The 18,551-nt window shown below is 37.9% G+C and overlaps 1 protein-coding gene across 3 annotated transcripts; it reads left to right on the top strand.

Annotated features, from left to right (window-relative positions):
* Nucleotides 1–559: 559 nt before the first annotated feature.
* Nucleotides 560–18,356, top strand: ATP6V1E1 (ATPase H+ transporting V1 subunit E1). 3 transcript variants are annotated; one of them, XM_037848269.1, is made up of 10 exons: nt 560–725; nt 5,304–5,369; nt 8,088–8,197; nt 8,641–8,707; nt 11,981–12,070; nt 12,697–12,765; nt 13,780–13,874; nt 15,748–15,835; nt 17,009–17,082; nt 18,091–18,356. In XM_037848269.1, exons 1-9 carry the CDS (start codon nt 693–695, stop codon nt 17,069–17,071), a joined length of 681 nt encoding a protein of 226 aa, XP_037704197.1. In that variant the 5' UTR covers nt 560–692; the 3' UTR covers nt 17,072–17,082; nt 18,091–18,356. The 3 variants fall into 3 exon arrangements, with proteins under 3 accessions (XP_037704197.1, XP_037704196.1, XP_037704195.1); XM_037848268.1 differs by having other exon boundaries at nt 18,086–18,356; XM_037848267.1 differs by lacking the exon at nt 18,091–18,356 and having other exon boundaries at nt 17,009–17,581.
* Nucleotides 18,357–18,551: the final 195 nt, after the last annotated feature.

Genomic DNA, 18,551 nt, shown 5'->3' with positions numbered 1-18,551 from the left:
AACTATGAGCTTAAGTTAAGAATAATACATCAACATTGGTTCTGGAGCTGTGACACTGTACCATGCAATATAAGATGTTAATAATAAGGGAAACTATGGCTGTGTGTGGAGGGAGTTGGTAAATGGGAATTCTCTAACTCCTCAATTTTTATGTAGTCTATAAATCTAAAACTTTTCTAAAAAGTAAAGTCTGTTAATAAATAAAATATTAGTGAGTTTGCTTTCATTAAAGCCAGGGAAATAAAATTATAATAAATTCTGTTTTGGATGTAAATAAAATAATCAAACTTTTTAAAAAATGCAAGGGCTCTAAGGCTAGAGAAATCCAAGTTGCCCAACTAATTTCAGAGGCAGAAACTCCTTATTTTCTCTCTGTTAACGAAAAACAGGCATTTCAGTAAAGGAGCACAGGTGAATTCACCAGCCAGCCTTGGACAAGCACTCAAGGGCGGTGCTCTCTGCGCACGCGCCCAGCTAGGGGCGGGAGGGACTTCCCATGGCTCCTCTCTTCCAATTGGCTGAGAAGGTGCTTTGAGGAATGACTGAGAGGTCACCTGCCAGGAACCGGAAGCAGGGGTTATAAAGCAAAAGAAGCCCAGCACTGCGCTGGGGTTTTCTCTCCCATTCTTCTCACCGTCCTATTCAAATCTAAACTTGAGGCTCTTGCCCACCCGGCTGGCATCGCTTTCGCCATGGCCCTCAGCGATGCTGACGTGCAAAAGCAGGTGAGGGGAAGCCGCGGCGCCGGTCAGGGGGTGGTGGGTCGGAGCCCTGGCTCAGAGACGCCTAAGGCCTTGGGCAAGACCTGATGCCGGAGGAGGGTCCCTTACCCCAAGTTCCCGGGTCCTGGTGGTCTGTCCTGGGAGGGAGATCTGCTGACAGGTATCGTCTCGCAGCTCACGTGACTTCTGCTAGCATCTTGCGCGCTGCCCTCTTGCCTGCGCGCGGTCCCTGTAAGCGCCCTCTTTGGCTCTCATCTCGTCAGTCCTTATTTTCCAGGGCTTCTCGCCGTATTTGCTAGGGCAGAGATCTGTGCAGGAATCGAAAACAGCCTCTTCATCACTTGATTTTTAACCCTAACGGAAGGACTCAGAGTATATAAAAGAAAATAAACAGTGCCGAGGATAGAGAGCTGTTTCCAGTGTTGTTTCAAGGTCATTGACTTCGTCTTGGAAGAATTTTCCTCTCATAATGAATTGCAATGGTTTGTGGCCCACTTAGGGCATATGCTGATATTTGTCAAATGCAGGAATTCCTTTTTTTTTTTTTTTTTTTTTTACATTATGAACTCCAGCGCCTCCCAGTGTTTGGCACAAAGTAGGTGAGTCAAAGTTTATGGAAAGAGTTAATTGTCATGAAAGTCGTGGACCTACGTTAATTTTGTAAGGGTATAATCGGTCCTGGGAAACTTGTTTCACGAATAAAAAGAACCCAGAAAAATAAAAAAAAAAACCATACCTTCAAGATGGTGGGCATTAGGAATGTTGTAATGCCAAAGTCTTTGAGAGGGATTAGTTGTATTGACAGACCTAAAACTAATAGAGGAAAAGTGGTTTCCGTTTATCAGTCATTGGGCATAGTAGGTATACGGCCTACAGGTTTTTCAGAAGAGGAAGTTTAAGGCTGCTATTTAATCTCCCCATAATTTAGAGAACTCAACCCAGTTCTTTTCGAAGTCCTAGGAAAATTATCTGACTAAAGTACACTGCCTTATGAATCTTAGATGAGCAATGAGATGATTGTGTTTTTCCTTGGTTGTTGCCATTTCCATGAAAATGTCTTCATTTTATTTTTAACCTAACATGCACTAAGAAGAGGGGAGTGTTTATTTTAATGGTTTTAGTGCTAATCACAAAAGGGAAGTAGGAGTAACAAACCAGCATCTATGGAGAAGTTTAAGAAATCTTCCGATATTCTTACAAAACAGGGCTTTTATGAACGTTTATCATCACTGCTTTTGATTTTTAATACAGAAAAAACTCGATGCAGTGCCTTCCATATACTCTAGTCACAATGTTAGACAAAAGAATGAAGAAATATTATCTATTGTTTGTACTCCTCCACACCAGAACATTAAGCTCCTTGAAGGCAGTGTGTTTATTTTTTTCACTGTATTCCCAGCAGTGAGTAGGCCAAGCACTAAGCACATAGTAGGTGCTTAATAATTCCTGGATTCCCTTCCCCATTGTGTTAAAATATTTGTGAGTATTTGTTTTTTTGTTTTTTTTTTTTTTGGTCTGGGGAGTATGGTTATATAGTTCATGAGCTTTTCAAAGGAATCTTACCCACAAAAGTTTAATTACTGGGTTAGCAGGAAAAAAAAATTTTCTTTTTTTTTTAAAGCCAGATTATTCTGCCTTGGAGTTGGAGTTCAATGTCCTTAAGGGGCTGGATATTTCTATGCTTGGAACTCCTAAAGACAGAATATGATCATGTTGACTGTAAACAGGCTCTGCTGATCTAGTCAAATCTGGTAGCCCAGGGTCCAGCAGGAGTGATAAAGGCAGATAATGCATGTTTGAAACAGGGCTTGCCTTTAGGGTCCAAACCTGTCTTGTAGTGTTTATAAACCCCTGCGTTGATTATTATATTTAGCTAAACTACTTTTAAAATTCCAGACCAAGTTCAGTGAGGCTTCAAGCTGGAGATACCATTCCTCACCCCTCCCACCCCACCCCCCATTGTGTGGGGAGTAATCCTTTCAGCAAGGTCACAGTAATTTTCCATAAATGTAGCTTCAGAATAGGTATCTGCAGTATTTTCTTTTAAATATTTTATTATTTATAAAATAGGCTCTGATCAGCATAATTATTTTGGCTCTTTGTGAGTAGGGTAGCTCTTAAGAATTTTGATAAAAGAATAAATCTGTCTCTTCTAAAACCATACTATTTGGTTTCTTAACTCATTAATGTTTTATTTTGAAGTAACTTCAAACTTACAAAAATATTACAAAACCAATACGGAGAACTCCGATATCCTCTACCTTGATTCCCAGATTTATCAACTTTTAACATTTTCCCACATTTGTTATATCACTCTATCTCTCTGTTTATTTTTGGTTTATCTATTTGCTAAACATTTGAGAGTAGATTGCATACATCATGCTCCTTGAATACTTAATACTTCTGCATATATTTCCTAAGAAAAATGATATGCACTTTTGTAACCTCAGTAAGTACAGTTATTGAGTTCAAGAAATTTAACAATAGAAAGTTTATAGTCTGTATTCCAATTTTTTCAATTATCCCCATAATGTACTTTGGGGCATTTTTATCTCTTATCATATCCAGTCCTGGATCATATATTGCATTTAATTGTCATTGTCTCTTTAGTCTCTCTTTCTTTTTAAAATTTCACAACATATATACAACATAGAATTTTCCTTCTCAACCACTTCTAAGCATACAATTTAGTGGCATTAATCATATTTACAATGTTTTGCTACCGTCACCACCTTAACACATTTATCCACCTGTACGTACCTTCATTCACAAATATTTATTGAGCACCTACTATTGCCATGAATGTTCCATATTCTGGGACTACAGTGGTGTTTCAGACAAGATCCCTAAACTCATAGGAAAATTATTAACTAAAATGAATTACTAACCTAAAAGTCTTATATGAATTTTTGTGGTTAGCTTTTTTTTTCTTTTTGCTTTTTTTGATTTATCACTCCTTCCAGGTAGAACCCTTATGAAATGGAACTATCCCACTGTCAGTGAGTTTGATTAGCTGTGTTGCCTGAGTTTTCACTTGGGTATATTTTACATCTGCCACTAGAGACAGTTGTAAGTCTAAGTTGGATCAATCAGCCCAAGCTCTATTCTAAAACCTTTAACATAGCATTTAAGGCCCTTCACAGTCAAGCTCCAAATTCCTTTTTTTCCTGGCTTAGTTGAGGAGAGGAACAAGTTACAAATCTGTGTTTAGGTGCACATAGGCAGGGGTTCAGGAAACATTTGTCAAAGGAGGTGACAGTTAAGCAAGCTGAAGCCCAAGAAGCTGGCTAGGTTTTCTGCATGATTTTTCTATAAACCTACAATTTCTCTAAAAAGAATAATATTAGTAATAGGATGTTAGCTAGGTGAAGAGGAAGAGAGTTCCAAGTAGAAGCAAGGAACAGCATGTTTGAAACCTTGGAGGTAGAAAGAGAATGATGAACTCAAAGAACTGAAAAACTGAAATACATTCAGTATGATAGGAACTAAGAGTTTGAGGAGTGATGAAGGGCATTTTACATATGATCAGGGAAGGTAAGCAGTGATCAGATATGTACTTCTCTGCACTTTATTGTAAGGGCAAGGAGAAATTTTAAGGAGAGGGATGATATATGATAAGATAGGCATTTTAAAAAGACGCCTGATTGCAATGTAGAGTAGCTGGTGGGGAACAAGAGTTGAGGCAGGGAGACGAATTTGGAAGCTGTCAGGATGATTCTGCCAAGAGATGGCGATGGCAAGGACTAGGATAGTGGCTGTGCAGATGGAGAGATGCGGACAAATTAAAGAGCTACCAGAAGCAAGAATTGTTAAGCCTTTGGTGAGAGGTGCAAGGACTGAGGTACAAGGAAGAGTCAAGGTTGTGTGTGGTGCTATTCCTCAAGATAGAGATCAGAGTGGGGGTTGGGGAGCGGAGTGAAAAGCAGCCAGTATTACATGCATTAAATTTAAGGTTACTGTGAGTAGGATATCCAAGAAGAGCTGCCTGGGAAGTGGGGGAGAAGAAGAGCATGACCCTAAAGGAGATTGAAAAGCAATAACTGAAGAACAGCGGAGGAAGCCAACGATGTAACGGAGGGTTGGCCAACATAGCAAGTAAGACGAGGCCAAGATTTAAGGATAAGATGGTTGTGACTTTATGTTATGAGAGTAAGTTTAGTGGAGTAGAAAGGGCAAAAATTAGATTGAAGTGTGTTGAGAATAGGAGGAAAGAAAGCTGAAAGAGTAGATGTGGATAGCTCTGACACATTTTTTAAAAGACAGAGCAGAGAAAAGGTGCTGGCTAAAGGGGGATATGAAGTGGAGGAGGGTATATATGCGGTCCTCTCTCCCCCATAGACTTCAGGTCCCTTGTGGATACTGTCCTATTTGTTGGTGTTATTGTATATTATACTTGTCCATTTGCTAGAGCAAGTTCCAGATTATAATTTCCCCAAGGGTAGAAATGATCTCACTTACCTTTGTATGTAGTTCCTGGCCCTTAATATGCATGCAGTAAATGATTGTTGAATGAATCAGACAAGATAGACATTATATTTTCTCTTGAATTAAAAAATAAAATACCCTTCTTTTTCCTTACAGATTAAACACATGATGGCTTTCATTGAACAGGAAGCTAATGAGAAAGCAGAAGAAATAGATGCAAAGGTGAGATTCCATTTTCTGTCTAGTTTTAAGTGTCAAAGTTTGATACTGTTTTCTTTTGCTAAACAGTATTATTAGTAAACTTGCTTAACAATGTAATGCATAGGACCAGTAAGAATATCTCTGTATCTTTGACGTTCAAAAAAAATGTTCTTTTCTACTTGCTCTTCTTGCCAGTAAGTGTCCTGCAGTTTTACAGTAGGGGACAGAAAAGAAATGGATGGGTTCATTTTCTCATGGAATCCGAAGTGTGAGAAACAAGCACTATTCCTAAAAAGGAATAAACACCCACCCGATTGTGGAGAAGAAAAGAATTTATTCACAATCTTGCGAGAACGGGTACCCAACCAAAATGTGGGGGGTTGGCGCACAGAACAATAGACCCAGCAGTATTTATTCCCTAAGCCTAACCGCAAGTCCCTCCCGTTTCTCCAGTGGCTGGATACTTCAGAGGTTACATTCTATTTGACAAGCCTAACTAGCACAAGCAAAATTGAAACATTGAGCTAGTGCAAATTGGAAACATTTGAAAAAAAGTCTCCTGGGCAAACTCCAAACATTTGAAACAAGTCTCCCCTCCTCTTTCCTTTGTTTAACTGCAGAGCCAGTCTGAGCTAGTTTGGTAACAATTTATGAAGCTATTTTAGGAACCTCTAGGTGGAGTCTCCACCTTGCAAGGATAGTAGATAGTGGGCAGATAAACAGGGGAACTGACTGTGGATAGTGGGCGGATAAACAGGGGGACCTACTGTGGACTACAGTTTCTCTCTTTAACCTTCTGCCAATTCCTGCACTGCCCCACCCCGCCAGGCACACCTATCATGTGTGAAAGCTAAATTTAATCTCATTCTCACAAAGTTCGGACATTTAGCATTGGGGCTAATTGTAATGGTTTGTTGGGAGAGGGTGTAGCATTTCTTTTGGTTGTTGTTTTTGCTTTTTGAGTACTGTGGGCTCCTTGAAAAAATAAAAATAAAAATGTTTGGATATAGAAGTGAATGAAATGAATGACAGTGAATGAAAGCCCTTGTCCACCACAAAGATGACATGCATTCAGCATTTAAAGTGCTTATATATATTTCTAATTGCACATTGTTTGTACCAGTTTATATTCCTCAACAGTGTATCAGATTGTCCTTTTTTCTAAGTGCAGTTATAATAAATAGGCATTTTAAAAGCTTACTTTTAATTTATTCTACTTTAGTTACATTTTTCACTTTCCAGAACAGCCTCAAAATTGTATGTCCTTGATATTTAGGACTAAAACTTTCTGAAACTTTGAACTATTTCATTAATTTGTAATTTAAGAAAGACTGTTTTGCCTTCCACTGATACATGACAGTCGATCAGCACTGTTTGGCATTGTTGTGGTGGTTGTAGAAGCACTGCAGTTTCTCGTTATGATTAGCTCCCTTATTTCTCTCTGGGCCAAATACAGAAATTCTATTTTAGCTGGCAGATGGATTCCTAATTAAAGTAGTTTTATCCTTGTGTAACATCATCATCTGTACTTAATTCCTATGAAAGGTTTAGAAACAAGCTCTTAAGCATTTATTTTTTTTTTCAAATTTTTTAAATTAAATTCAGTTTTATTGAAATACATTCACACAACATACAATCATCCATGGTAAACCATCAACTATCCACAGTATGATAACATAGTTATGTGTTCATCACCGCAATCTATCTCTGAACATTTTCCTTACATCAGAAAGAACCAGAACAAGAATAAAAAATAAAAGTGAAAAAAGAACACCCAAATCATCCCCCCATCCCATCCCATTTGTCCTTTAGTTTTTATCCCCATTTTTCTACTCATCCGTACACTAGATAAAGGGGGTGTGATCCACAAGGTCTTCACAATCACACTGTCACCCCTTGTAATCTACATTGTTATATAATTGTCTTCAGGAGTCCAGACTGCTGGGTTGGAGTTTGGTAGTTTCAGGTATTTACTTCTAGCTATTCCAATACATTAAAACCTAAGACGTGTTATCTATATAGTGCATAATAATGTCCACCAGAGTGACCTCTCGACTCCATTTGATTAAGCATTTATTTTAAAATGTGAAAGCTCAAGTACCCGTGTCACACAGTAAATATCTAAATCAACAACTTTAGCTAAGTTTTCCAAACATATAACTCCTTACTGCTTAAAAATCATAGACATCTGATACACTAAGATGAACTCAATAATTTGCAGTGATAAAAGTAACAACTTACATTTATACGATGATTTATAGTTTTAAAGGGATTCTTACATTTATCTCATCTATTTAACTTATCAGGAAAGGGTACCATTTTGGAGGGGGGTGGGGAACAGTTGAAGGATATTTTACTGGACAAGTAGGTGGTAGCAATTCAGCTGTCCTCACCCCATGGTAACCTGCGTTCCATGAAACACGGGGATGTAAGAATATAATTTTTATTATTTCATTTTACGAGGGCTGAAGTTACTTGACTTGGCAAATTTCATTAGACAGTAACCTGGAACTTTTCAACTCCTAATTCTGTGTTCTTTTCATTACCCTACCAGTAAACCAGTGGATTAAATTTAGAATACATAATTTTTTTCATGAACAGACTCAATCTTCTGATTGACAACCACTTTGCTCTTTTAGATATGGAATGAGGTAAGCATAGGCAAGTACCCTGGTACTTGAAATAAAATTGTTCACTAAAATCTGTTTAATGAATTAATGTGAATTAATTTCTGGGTAGGCAGAAGAAGAGTTTAACATTGAGAAAGGTCGTCTTGTGCAAACCCAAAGACTGAAGATTATGGAATACTATGAGAAGAAAGAAAAGCAGATTGAACAGCAAAAGAAGATGTAAGTAGATCCTGGTCATGGTAATAAGCTGAAGAAGGTTTAAAAAGTTTGTGGGACTAGAGAACCAAGCAGGAGCTTCGTAGTTGGGCAGACGTGAGTTCAAGTCTAAATATAACCACAGACTACCTAGATGACCTTGGGCAAGTTGTGAACTTGTCTTTCCTTGTTTGTGGAATTGGAAGACTTACAGGATCATTGAAGGCATTAAATAGAATAATTGATATGAAAGTGCTTGCTACTGGTCAAATACTCAAAACACTTCCCTTGTTTCCTTATTTTTGAAGTAGAAACCACTAAATGTATCTTAGTGGGTTTCTCTTTGGTCATTAGAAAGAGAAGTATTTGTCACTTATCCAGTCTTCAATGTACATATAAGCAGCTTTATATTTCTCTCGTTTGTTTTTTTATGCACTTCTGATGCTATTTTTCCATACCTCTTGTAGTAAGATGTCCAATTTGATGAATCAAGCAAGGCTCAAAGTCCTCAGAGCTAGAGATGACCTTATCACAGTGAGTAATTAGCCCTTATTAGTTAGAATATCATAATTGTATTCATTTGCCTATTGTAGGGAATTTAGTAGTTAATACTAGTTAAGAATTTGATGAGAAGTTTTTAGAAAACATTGTTCGGCAATGTTTGAGAATTTGCAGTATGCAAGTCATTATACTAGGCATTGTGAGAAATGCAACTTTCCTAAATATGAATACCAAGGACTATCATGAATATCATAGAGACATTATCTTTATTGCTCAAGATTATAATCTTGACCAGTTAATAGGTTTTGTAATTCAGGATATTTGGTTTGTCTTTTTGAAGATTAATGATATTAAATGGGAAGGATCCTAAGAGGGATTATCTAATACACTATAGAAACCCTTTTGATGATATATTCTTGATGCTGCAATTATCCCACATGGCAAATTGAGCTTTTGAAACTAGATATAAACACCCCAGTGGTTTAGTAGGTTCTATTTCTAGTTTTAACTTATTTATCCTTATTTTCTCTTTGCCCTTTTTCATTCACTTATTTATATTTTATTACTTATTTTTTTCTAATTTACTTCTTTTTAATTTAAACTTTCTAAAAGCTATATTTTGTAAGTTATTTTAAATTATTTTAAATAAATAAGGAAATTTTAGGTGGTATGGATAAGAAAACTTGACATGTAAAATTCAGATCATTCGTCAGGTATTTGATTGTGTAACTTCTAGGCACAGTTCTGTGTACTGAGGCTACAGTAAAATAACTCCCTGCCTTCATGAACCTTAACATGAGTTGTGTTTAAAAAGATTAAAACAAAAATACTGACTGTTATCTTTTTTTTCCTGCTTTTCTAAGCTTTCCATTTTTTCAGTACCTCTGCTTCTCAATCCCCCCCCCCCTTTAGAATCATCACGATTATTTTACACTTCAGTAACATTTCTCGTCATACACAGTAATTTTCAAATTTTGAGGGTTGTGTTATAGAGAGACTCCAGTTGTATAGATTGAACTTGTTTTACTTTTATAATGGAAGCAATTCAACGTTGGATAGTTTTTCAGAATACAGTTGTGTGTCATTTTTTTCAAGACATGGATCAAAAGAATCACAAACTTAATCATTAAGTATATGTTCTGACTGTTCCAACAACCAGCTGTTCCTCCATCTCTCTCCCTCTCCTCAGGCCTCCCTATTCCCTGAGACATAGCGATATTGAAATTAGGCGAGTTAATAACCCTAAATGGCTTCTAAGTGTTCAAGCAAAAAGAAGAGTTGCACATTTCTGACTTTAAATCAAAAGCTAGAAATGATTAAGCTTAGTGAGGAAGGCATGTTGAAAGCCAAGTTAGACTGAAAGCTAGGCCAAACTGTTAGCCAAGTTTGAATGCAAAGGTAGTTCTTGGAAATTCAAAATGCTACTCCAGTGAACACACGAATGGTAAGAAAGCAAAACAGCCATTTTGCTGATATAGAGAAAGTTTTAGTGGTCTGGAGAGAAGAGCAAACCAGCCACAAGATTCCCTTAAAGCAAAGCCTAATCCAAATCAAGGCCCTAATTCATTTCAATTCTATGAAGGCTAAATGAGGTGAGGAAGCTGCAGAAGAAAAGTCTGAAGCTAACAGAGGTTGGTTCAGGAGGTTTAAGGAAAGAAGCTGTCTCTATAATTAAAAGTTCAGGGTAAATCAGCAAGTGCTGATGTAGAAGCTGCAGCAAGTTATCTGAAAGATCTGCCTAAGAAAATCGATGAAGGTGGCTCCACTACCCAACAGATTTTCGACACAGACAAAACAGCCTTCTATTGGAAGAAGAGGCCATCTGGGACTTCTCATAGCTAGAGAAAAGTCAAGGCCTGACTTCAAGACTTCCAAGGACAGGCTGACTCTCTTGTAAGGGGCTAATGCAGCTGGTGACTTCTAGTTGCAGCCAATGCTCATTTGCCGTTCTGAAAATCCTAGGGCCCTTAAGAATTATGCTAAATCTACTCTGACTGTGCTGTGTAAATGGAACAACACAGGCTGGATGGCAGAATTATCTGTTTACCACAGTTTACTGACTGTTTTAAGCCTGCTGTTGAGACCTACTGCTCAGAAAAAAAGATTACTTTCAAAATATTACTGCTCGTTGACAATGTACCTTAATCCAAGAGCTCTGATGGATAAGATTAATGTTGTTTTCATGCCTGCTACCACAATATCCATTCCTTAGCCCATGATCAAGGAGTCATTTCAACTTTCAAGTCGTCTTCTTTAAGAAATACATTTTGTAAGGCTATAACTGCTTAGATAGTGATTCCTCTGATGGATCTGGGCAGAGTCAATTGAAAACCTTCTGGAAAGGATTCACCATTCTTGATGCCATTAGGAACATTCATGATTCATGGGTGGAGGTCAATATCTATATTAACAGGGTTCATGGATGACTTTGAGGGGTTCAAGACTTCAGGGGAGAAAGTAACTACAGATGTCATAGAAACAGCAAGAAAACTAGAATTAGAAGTGAAGCCTGACGATGTGACTGTATTGCTGCAATTTCATAATAAAACTTGAACAGGATGAGCAGTTGCTTCTTATGGATGGGCAAAGAAAGTGGTTTCTTGAGATGGAATCTTCTGATGAAGACACTGTGAACATTGTTGAAATGACAGCAAAGGATTTAGAATATTACGTAAACTTAGTTGATAAAGCAGCAGAGGATTGGCTCTGATTTTGAAAAAAATTCCTGTGGATAAAATGCTATCAAACAGCATTGCATGCTATAGAAAAATCTTTCATGAAAGGAAGAGTCAGTCAATGCGGCAAACTCCATTTTTGTCTTATTTTAAGAAATTGCCACAGCTACCCCAGGCTTCAGCAACCACTACCTTGATCAGTCATCAGCCATCAACATCAAGGCAAGATCCTCCAGCAAAAACACTGTGACTCACTGAAGGCTCAGATAATGGTTAACATTTTTTAGTAATCAAGTATTTTTTACTTTAAGTCTGTACATTTTTCAGATATAATTGCACACTTAAGAGATTATAGTATAGTGCAAACATAAGTTTTATATGCACTAGGAAACAAAATTCACATGACTTACTTTATTCAATATTTGCTTTATTGCAGAAGTGAACCCACAATATTTCCAAGGTATGCCTATACCTAGAACAGTGTCTGCTTTATCATACAAACTCAGGGAATTTGTTGAATGAAAACCCAGCAAAAAAATGTGAAGCAGTTAGGCCAGGGCCAGCCTCACAAAGGGTTCTGAGCTGACTACTGAGATGTGTGGGTAACTTTTTTCTTTTCCACTCTTTGTAGGACCTACTAAATGAAGCAAAGCAGAGACTCAGCAAGGTGGGAAAAGATACAACCAGGTACCAAGTGCTGCTGGATGGACTGGTCCTCCAGGTACCCTCATAAGCCAGGGCTACCATTTCAAATTGGCCACAGTTCTTAGAAAATTTATAGGCTATATTAGAGACTGGTTTTGTTTTTTCTTTTTCTTTTTCATCTTAGCTTTTTTCCTATTGTTCTTTATGTGTAATATAGAGATGTGTGCTGCATAGGAGGGGGGTAAGTTCTGGTCTGATAAGACTTCCAGGCTTTTTTCGTCTTTTAAAATTCAAGGGTCAAATTTGCTTGCAACCTCCAGCTTTAAACGTCCCTAATTTGAGTTCACCAGTAAAATATTTGCTTTAGATATTGGAATTTAGACCAAAGGCTGCGTACATTTTAATTCTTTACTGCCTTGCTGTGAATCCATATTTTACTTATGTTAATTACAATAGTATTTGTCCTCAGGTTCCCAGATGGATTCTGTCTCTACCACCAGATTATTGGATGCATATATCTGATTTGTGATAGCAAAGTCTTTCCATGTTTTCTTAATGTCTATGCTGTCCTTTTGGGAACCTGCCAGGGGGCATTTTTTTCCAAACTTGATGAAAGAACCATAAAAGCATCTTATTTTGCAATTGCTTTTATCTTCAAGTTTGCATTTCCTGCTAATTGCATCCGATTGTTTTTTTTCATAGGGTTTGTACCAGTTGCTGGAGCCCCGAATGATTATTCGTTGCAGGAAACAGGATTTCCCTCTGGTAAAGGTAAAGAGCTTAGAAGTATCTGTAAGATCAAAGCGCTGGGTGTAACTCCTCTAGTAAATGATGTCTCAGCCATAGGAACTAGAGGAATTCTAGCACACTGTGAATGTTAATTTAACCTTCCTTAAGCCTTTAATTGCTTTCCTTAAAGGGGCCAGTACCCTCCTCCCTTCCTGGGAACTTGGGAATACCACTATCTTCTGAAAATCAAACAATAAAAGTAACACCAATGGGGTTGGAGCACAGTCTTTACTGTCTTAAAGAGGCAAACAACTCTCAGGCAGCAAGGCTTGGCTCTAACTATGTAAATATATTCTTATACCTGGAGAAGAATGTGGGTACCAGACAGGTTAGTCAGCAGTGAAAACACAGGTACATGGTAGGGTACTGCAGTGCTCCTTCATGCGCTGTGAAAGGGAAGAGGTGCCTCATCTGAGGACAGGACTGTCTGGCCCCATGGTAGATATATACAGACTGAGGCTAGTAAATTTCAAATCATATAGTGTGTCATCAGTTTATGCTTCAGATTAAAATTCTTCCAGGTCTTAGGGCAGGGATGTGAAGCTTAGTCCCATCAACCAGAAGAACATAAACGTTCAGTTATACATTCTCCACTATAATGAATAAATTACTGGCTGCCAAGCAAGTGTTTTCTTGATACTGTGTCACTGAGTAGTTCTCTAAAATGGTGCTACATTAGATTTAGGGAACAGGGAAGAGTTAGATGCTTCCATTTGTTCAACGTTGTAATATTGGCAGAGAAAAATATCAAAGTTCCTTTAACTCCTTCCAGAAAATATTATTTGCATGTTCATTAGAGTATACACGATATAGTTCAAAGTCAAGGCATTCAGCTAATTATATTTTGCCCTGCTATTTGCAGTGTGGCAGTAAAAACTTACTTCCACATCCAGTCTCTTTCTTGAAATAGGGATATCCTTGCTCGGATACTTAAGTTTGTTGATTTTTGGGAACTTGCTCCATAGTTTCTGCCAAAACCTCTTGCTCTTTTCCTAGGCGGCGGTGCAAAAAGCGATTCCTATGTACAAAATTGCCACCAAAAAAGATGTTGATGTCCAAATTGATCAGGAGGCCTACCTACCTGAGGATATGTAAGGAACAGTCTTGCTTGTAACATTTAGCGTCCCTCACTGGGAGACCGGCTTTTACTAAGGTGTCATCTCCAAGGCACTTAGACATGAGGATAGGGGTGTGGTTGCAGCTGTCAGTGCTCTATGGTTGTAAGAGGTTTGAGTCCTGACTTTGCTACACAGAGGCTGAATTTCATCTGTAAAATGGGATGAATGATACTTATTCTTTTGTTTCATAAAGTGAGGAAGAGAGGAGATAATACATGTGAAAATGTTTATAAATTGAGGGCAGAGAGGCTAGTGAAAAAGTTTAGGCATTTCTGATTCTAGGACATTTGGGCTCACTTCTCGACTAAGCCACTTACTAGTGAGTAATCTTGGACTAGTTATTTAATCTCACTGAGCCTTGATTTCCTTATCTAAATTGGGATAAGAGCACCTACCTCACAAAATTCTTGTGAGGCCTGTGATGGAATGTCTTGACAGCCCTTAACACAATGGTGGTACAGGCTCAGGGCTCAATAAACGTAGTTACTCTCCTGTCAAATAATTGTTGTGGAGATGAAACAGACAACAGTAAAACACTGAGTGTAGGGTCTGGTAAATAATAGATTTCACTAGATAATATAATAATTATAAGACCAGTGCTCCTTATCTGAGACACTTGAAGGCAGGCATATTTTGAAATTAGGAAAACAATAAGGTATATATACTGCATGTTACATAATATCCCCAACATAGTTTGAGGCATCACCCCATAATCAAATATACTAATAATTTTGAATGGAAACAGGAATAATCCTATCATGAGAGTTAATTAAACATTTGTCAGGTCTTTGCTACCCAGTGACTAGAGGTCAGTTCAGGGGCCACATGAATTAATATTTTTTTAGTTTTCAGAGCTTTTTTAATTTCAGAATTGTAGCTAAGGGATTGTGGACTTATTCCAGTGCAGATTTCAAGTGGCATTTTAAATATTGTCAGGACACATACTCTTTCATCATTTTATTCAGCCACTTTCCTGTCTCCTTCTTCATAAAATGGTAATGCGACTAAGAATCTTAGAGGGTTACTGTGAAGCTTAAATAGGAAGTTATGAAATTCTCACTAAGTGTTAGTCTTCCTTCCCCTACCCCATCCTCAACGTGGGTCAGGATTTCAGCAAAAAACTAACCAGGCCCTTGTGAAGAATATGGTCTGTTTAGAGAAACCAAAGATAGATGAAACAAAGAAGAGAGGATTGGAAGGAGTAACAAACAGAACAGAACCGAGCCGAGCCTAGCCGAACCAGGGCCAAAGAAATTTGCAAAACCTTTCCCAGCCTTTGGCTGATAGTCTGCTTATTCCTCATGCTGTGAGGGTGTGGCTAAAGGGTGGGCCTTTCTAGGGGTTTGGCAGAAGGAACCAGTGGCATCTTTTATTTGATACACAGAGCAATTATGAGCATTGCCTTATCAGTACTCCCTGGTAATTAACTGGATAAAAGATAACTGAGGCCTCTTAAGAGGTATTAGTAAAGTCATTTGCTAGCAGTTTATGGACTGGTATAATCTTGAACCTACTGCTTAGTTACCAGCTTTGTGTCCTCTATCTTTTGCTGATACGCAAAATGAGGCTAAACCCTCATTTTGTTGGGGAGGGCTGGTTGTTAAGAGTTAAATGAGGTGTTGTGACAAAATCAGATTCACCTCTAGCAGGTCCTGGGTAAATTACAGTTTACCAACACAACAGAAGCTTTTTAAATTAATTTTAAGCCTGTTGCTTTTGTTTATTGACTACTGATTGTATTTAGATAACCACACACCAAAATGGCTTTCCTCCAAGGGAATTTAAGAAATGAACATTTGTGGTTCTTTCTCAAATCTATGAAAATTATTTCCTGTGTCCTCTGCAGAGCTGGTGGCGTTGAGGTCTATAGTGGAGATCGTAAAATAAAGGTTTCTAATACTCTAGAAAGCCGGCTGGATCTCATAGCCCAGCAGGTGAGTGTGGGAACACTCCTTTTTAGTGGGTCTGTTGCTGCTTTCAGGTGGTAGAGAACACATGCTCATTCACTGGTATTTGGATTTGTAGCTTTCTTTCCATGTTTTATTTTTTTTACATTAAAAAAAAGGAATGGGGATTAGGCATTCAATGGTATTTACTGAGGTGATACCATTCAGATGAGGATTTGGGGTCAGAAAAAGTTTTGTTTATCTAAGACTGTACTTTATACTAGATGTAGAGACACTGACCAAAGTCCCCTCTTGGCAAGAGTGATGGGAACTAAAGAAAATACTTGTATAAATGAATTACTGTAGGACTGCTGGCTCTTCAGGTGCTGCTAGGTTTGCACAAATGAACTTGAAGAAATAAGCAGAGAAAATTATAATTGTTCCAAAATGCCAGGCAACTTCCAGTAGTGGTAGTCTGTTGCCATGGCTATGGACTTAGTGCCGTTTACTGTTTGTGCAGATACATGTCGTACAGCTAATGTACTTTGACCTTGAGTATCATTTGATACTGGGCTGTTTTGGGCTTTGCTGCCCAGGACAGTAGCCCCTAGCCTCACGTGGCTATTTAGATTCGTTAAAATTAAGTAAAATGAAAAATTCAGCTCTTCAGTGCACTGTTCACAGTAATGCTCAATAACCACGTGACGCTAGTGGTTACTATATTGGACAGCACAGCCTTAGAAGTTTGAGGTTAAATCTTCCTAAGGATTTTTCTGTTGCCATGCCAGATGAACATTCTGCACAAACTTGCATTATAAATTTTTTGTTTAGTCACTCCTAGCACATATTAGGCTCTCAAGAAATATTTTTGGAAAAAAAAGAATGTAGTTTGATCCAAAATTATCTGGTGAAGTTGCACTGTCAATGGGCTCAACTCTTCTCCCTATGTCACAATATAACAGAGGCCTGAGACAGTAACGATGTTATTTTTCATTATCCCCCCCTTTTCTTAAATGAAACTTTATAAGTAGCTGGTCTTTGGCTCCAAATGTGTGATTAGTTAAGTTTCTCACCAAGGATTCTGTCACAGTGCTTCACATAAGTAAAGGGCAGATTTGATGTACATTGATGTAAATGACTTTCCACCCATGATTAAAATGGGCAGGTCTTTCCATGTTCTCTAAAGGACAACATGTTTTTAAGAAAATTATTTCTTCACAGATGATGCCAGAAGTACGGGGAGCCTTGTTTGGTGCAAATGCCAACAGGAAGTTTTTGGACTAAGCCTTTAGGAGGTAGAATTCTTTCCACTCTTCTGTTGCTATGATATGGAAGTTTCTGAGATTTGAAGAACCACGATTATCTATGTAACTTCCTCTTTGCTGTTCTAATATTGTTCTGTACTTATTAATGGAATACCCTTCTGTAGCTAATGCCCTTGGCCCAGTTGTTAACAATGGGAGAAAAGTTCTCTTAAAATGATCAGGAGCCTACCTTCAGTTCATTTAAAATTAAACAACTCTCAGTTGGTTCTGCAGCATGAAGGGTAAGGGATTGGATGATGGTTGCATGAACTTCCCTGAGTCTTCCGCTCTTCTCATCTAGTCTAGAGAATGGTATATGTGGTATGCTCTGTCTTTTAAGTCTAAAACACATGTGGGGCATGCATTCCTTCCAGCTGTAGTAGCTTCATAGTTACCTGTTTGGGCCTAGAAGTTTTCCTTATCTGTAAATGTGATTTAAAATCTAAGCCATGAAAATGCTTTGTTTATTAAAACAAAAGGTTTGTGTGGATCTAATTGTAATTTTTTTTTTTTTTGCAAGGCACTACAAATTAATCGGTTGAAAGAGTAAAGTTCTTACTGAGGTCCCTAAAAAAGAGCCATTTTCCATTATCTGTCTTCTATAAAAGTTTTACAACTTAATTGAGAGAATTATTAGCTTGAGCAAAGTCAGAAAAGAAAGGAAACTAAGGGTTTGGGGAAGTTTCTGTGTGCTAGGCCTAAATCTTTTCACAAAGGTCTTTTCTTCCTCGCACTGCCCATTTATTTTTCCCTTAGATGACTGCTAGATGCTGCCCAGGGTCTTGCAGCTGATACGTGGCAGAGCTGGAATTTTAACTTGAGTCTGTTTGACTGCCTCATCTTAGTAACGAAAGAAACCACTATTTTAGCACCATCCTCTTCCTCCTTAACCTGAATTTTAGATTTGGTGGGGACTAATACAGATAACTTCTGGAACAGGTATTTTGTTTGTAGGACTTGACCCCACTTGTGTGACATTATTTCTCTTCTCTAGAGCAGCCTTATGGGGGAAGGAATTGAGGCGCATGAGAGAAACTGTCACAGCAAACTCAGTTCCTCAAGGTGATGCCGTTATTATGTGACAGACTCAAGACTCAAAGCCCAGTGTTGATCTGCACTACACAGTGAACCCTAGTTAAACCATGGACTATAGTTAATAGTATCATTATTAAAATGTGCTTTCGTCTGTTGTAACAGATGTTTCACACCAATGCAAGGTGTTAAAAAAAGGTGGTATATGGGAATGCTGTATTTTATGCATGATTGTTCTGTAAGCCCACAACTTCTCTAATAAAAAAAAAAACAACAATGTAACTTAAAAACAAACTATCCCTTTGGCTATTGTTCTTCATCCTGAGTAACAATTAGAAGAATAAGTGATATTTACTGTTTCAAGTGTTTATTTTAAGGTAGTTATGTTCTGAAATGGACACAGAAAGGAAGATGACAGGCATTATTCA

Source organism: Choloepus didactylus, chromosome 8 (assembly GCF_015220235.1).
Source record: "Choloepus didactylus isolate mChoDid1 chromosome 8, mChoDid1.pri, whole genome shotgun sequence".
NCBI lineage: Eukaryota > Metazoa > Chordata > Mammalia > Pilosa > Megalonychidae > Choloepus > Choloepus didactylus.
This window is presented reverse-complemented; position numbering and strand designations above follow the sequence as displayed.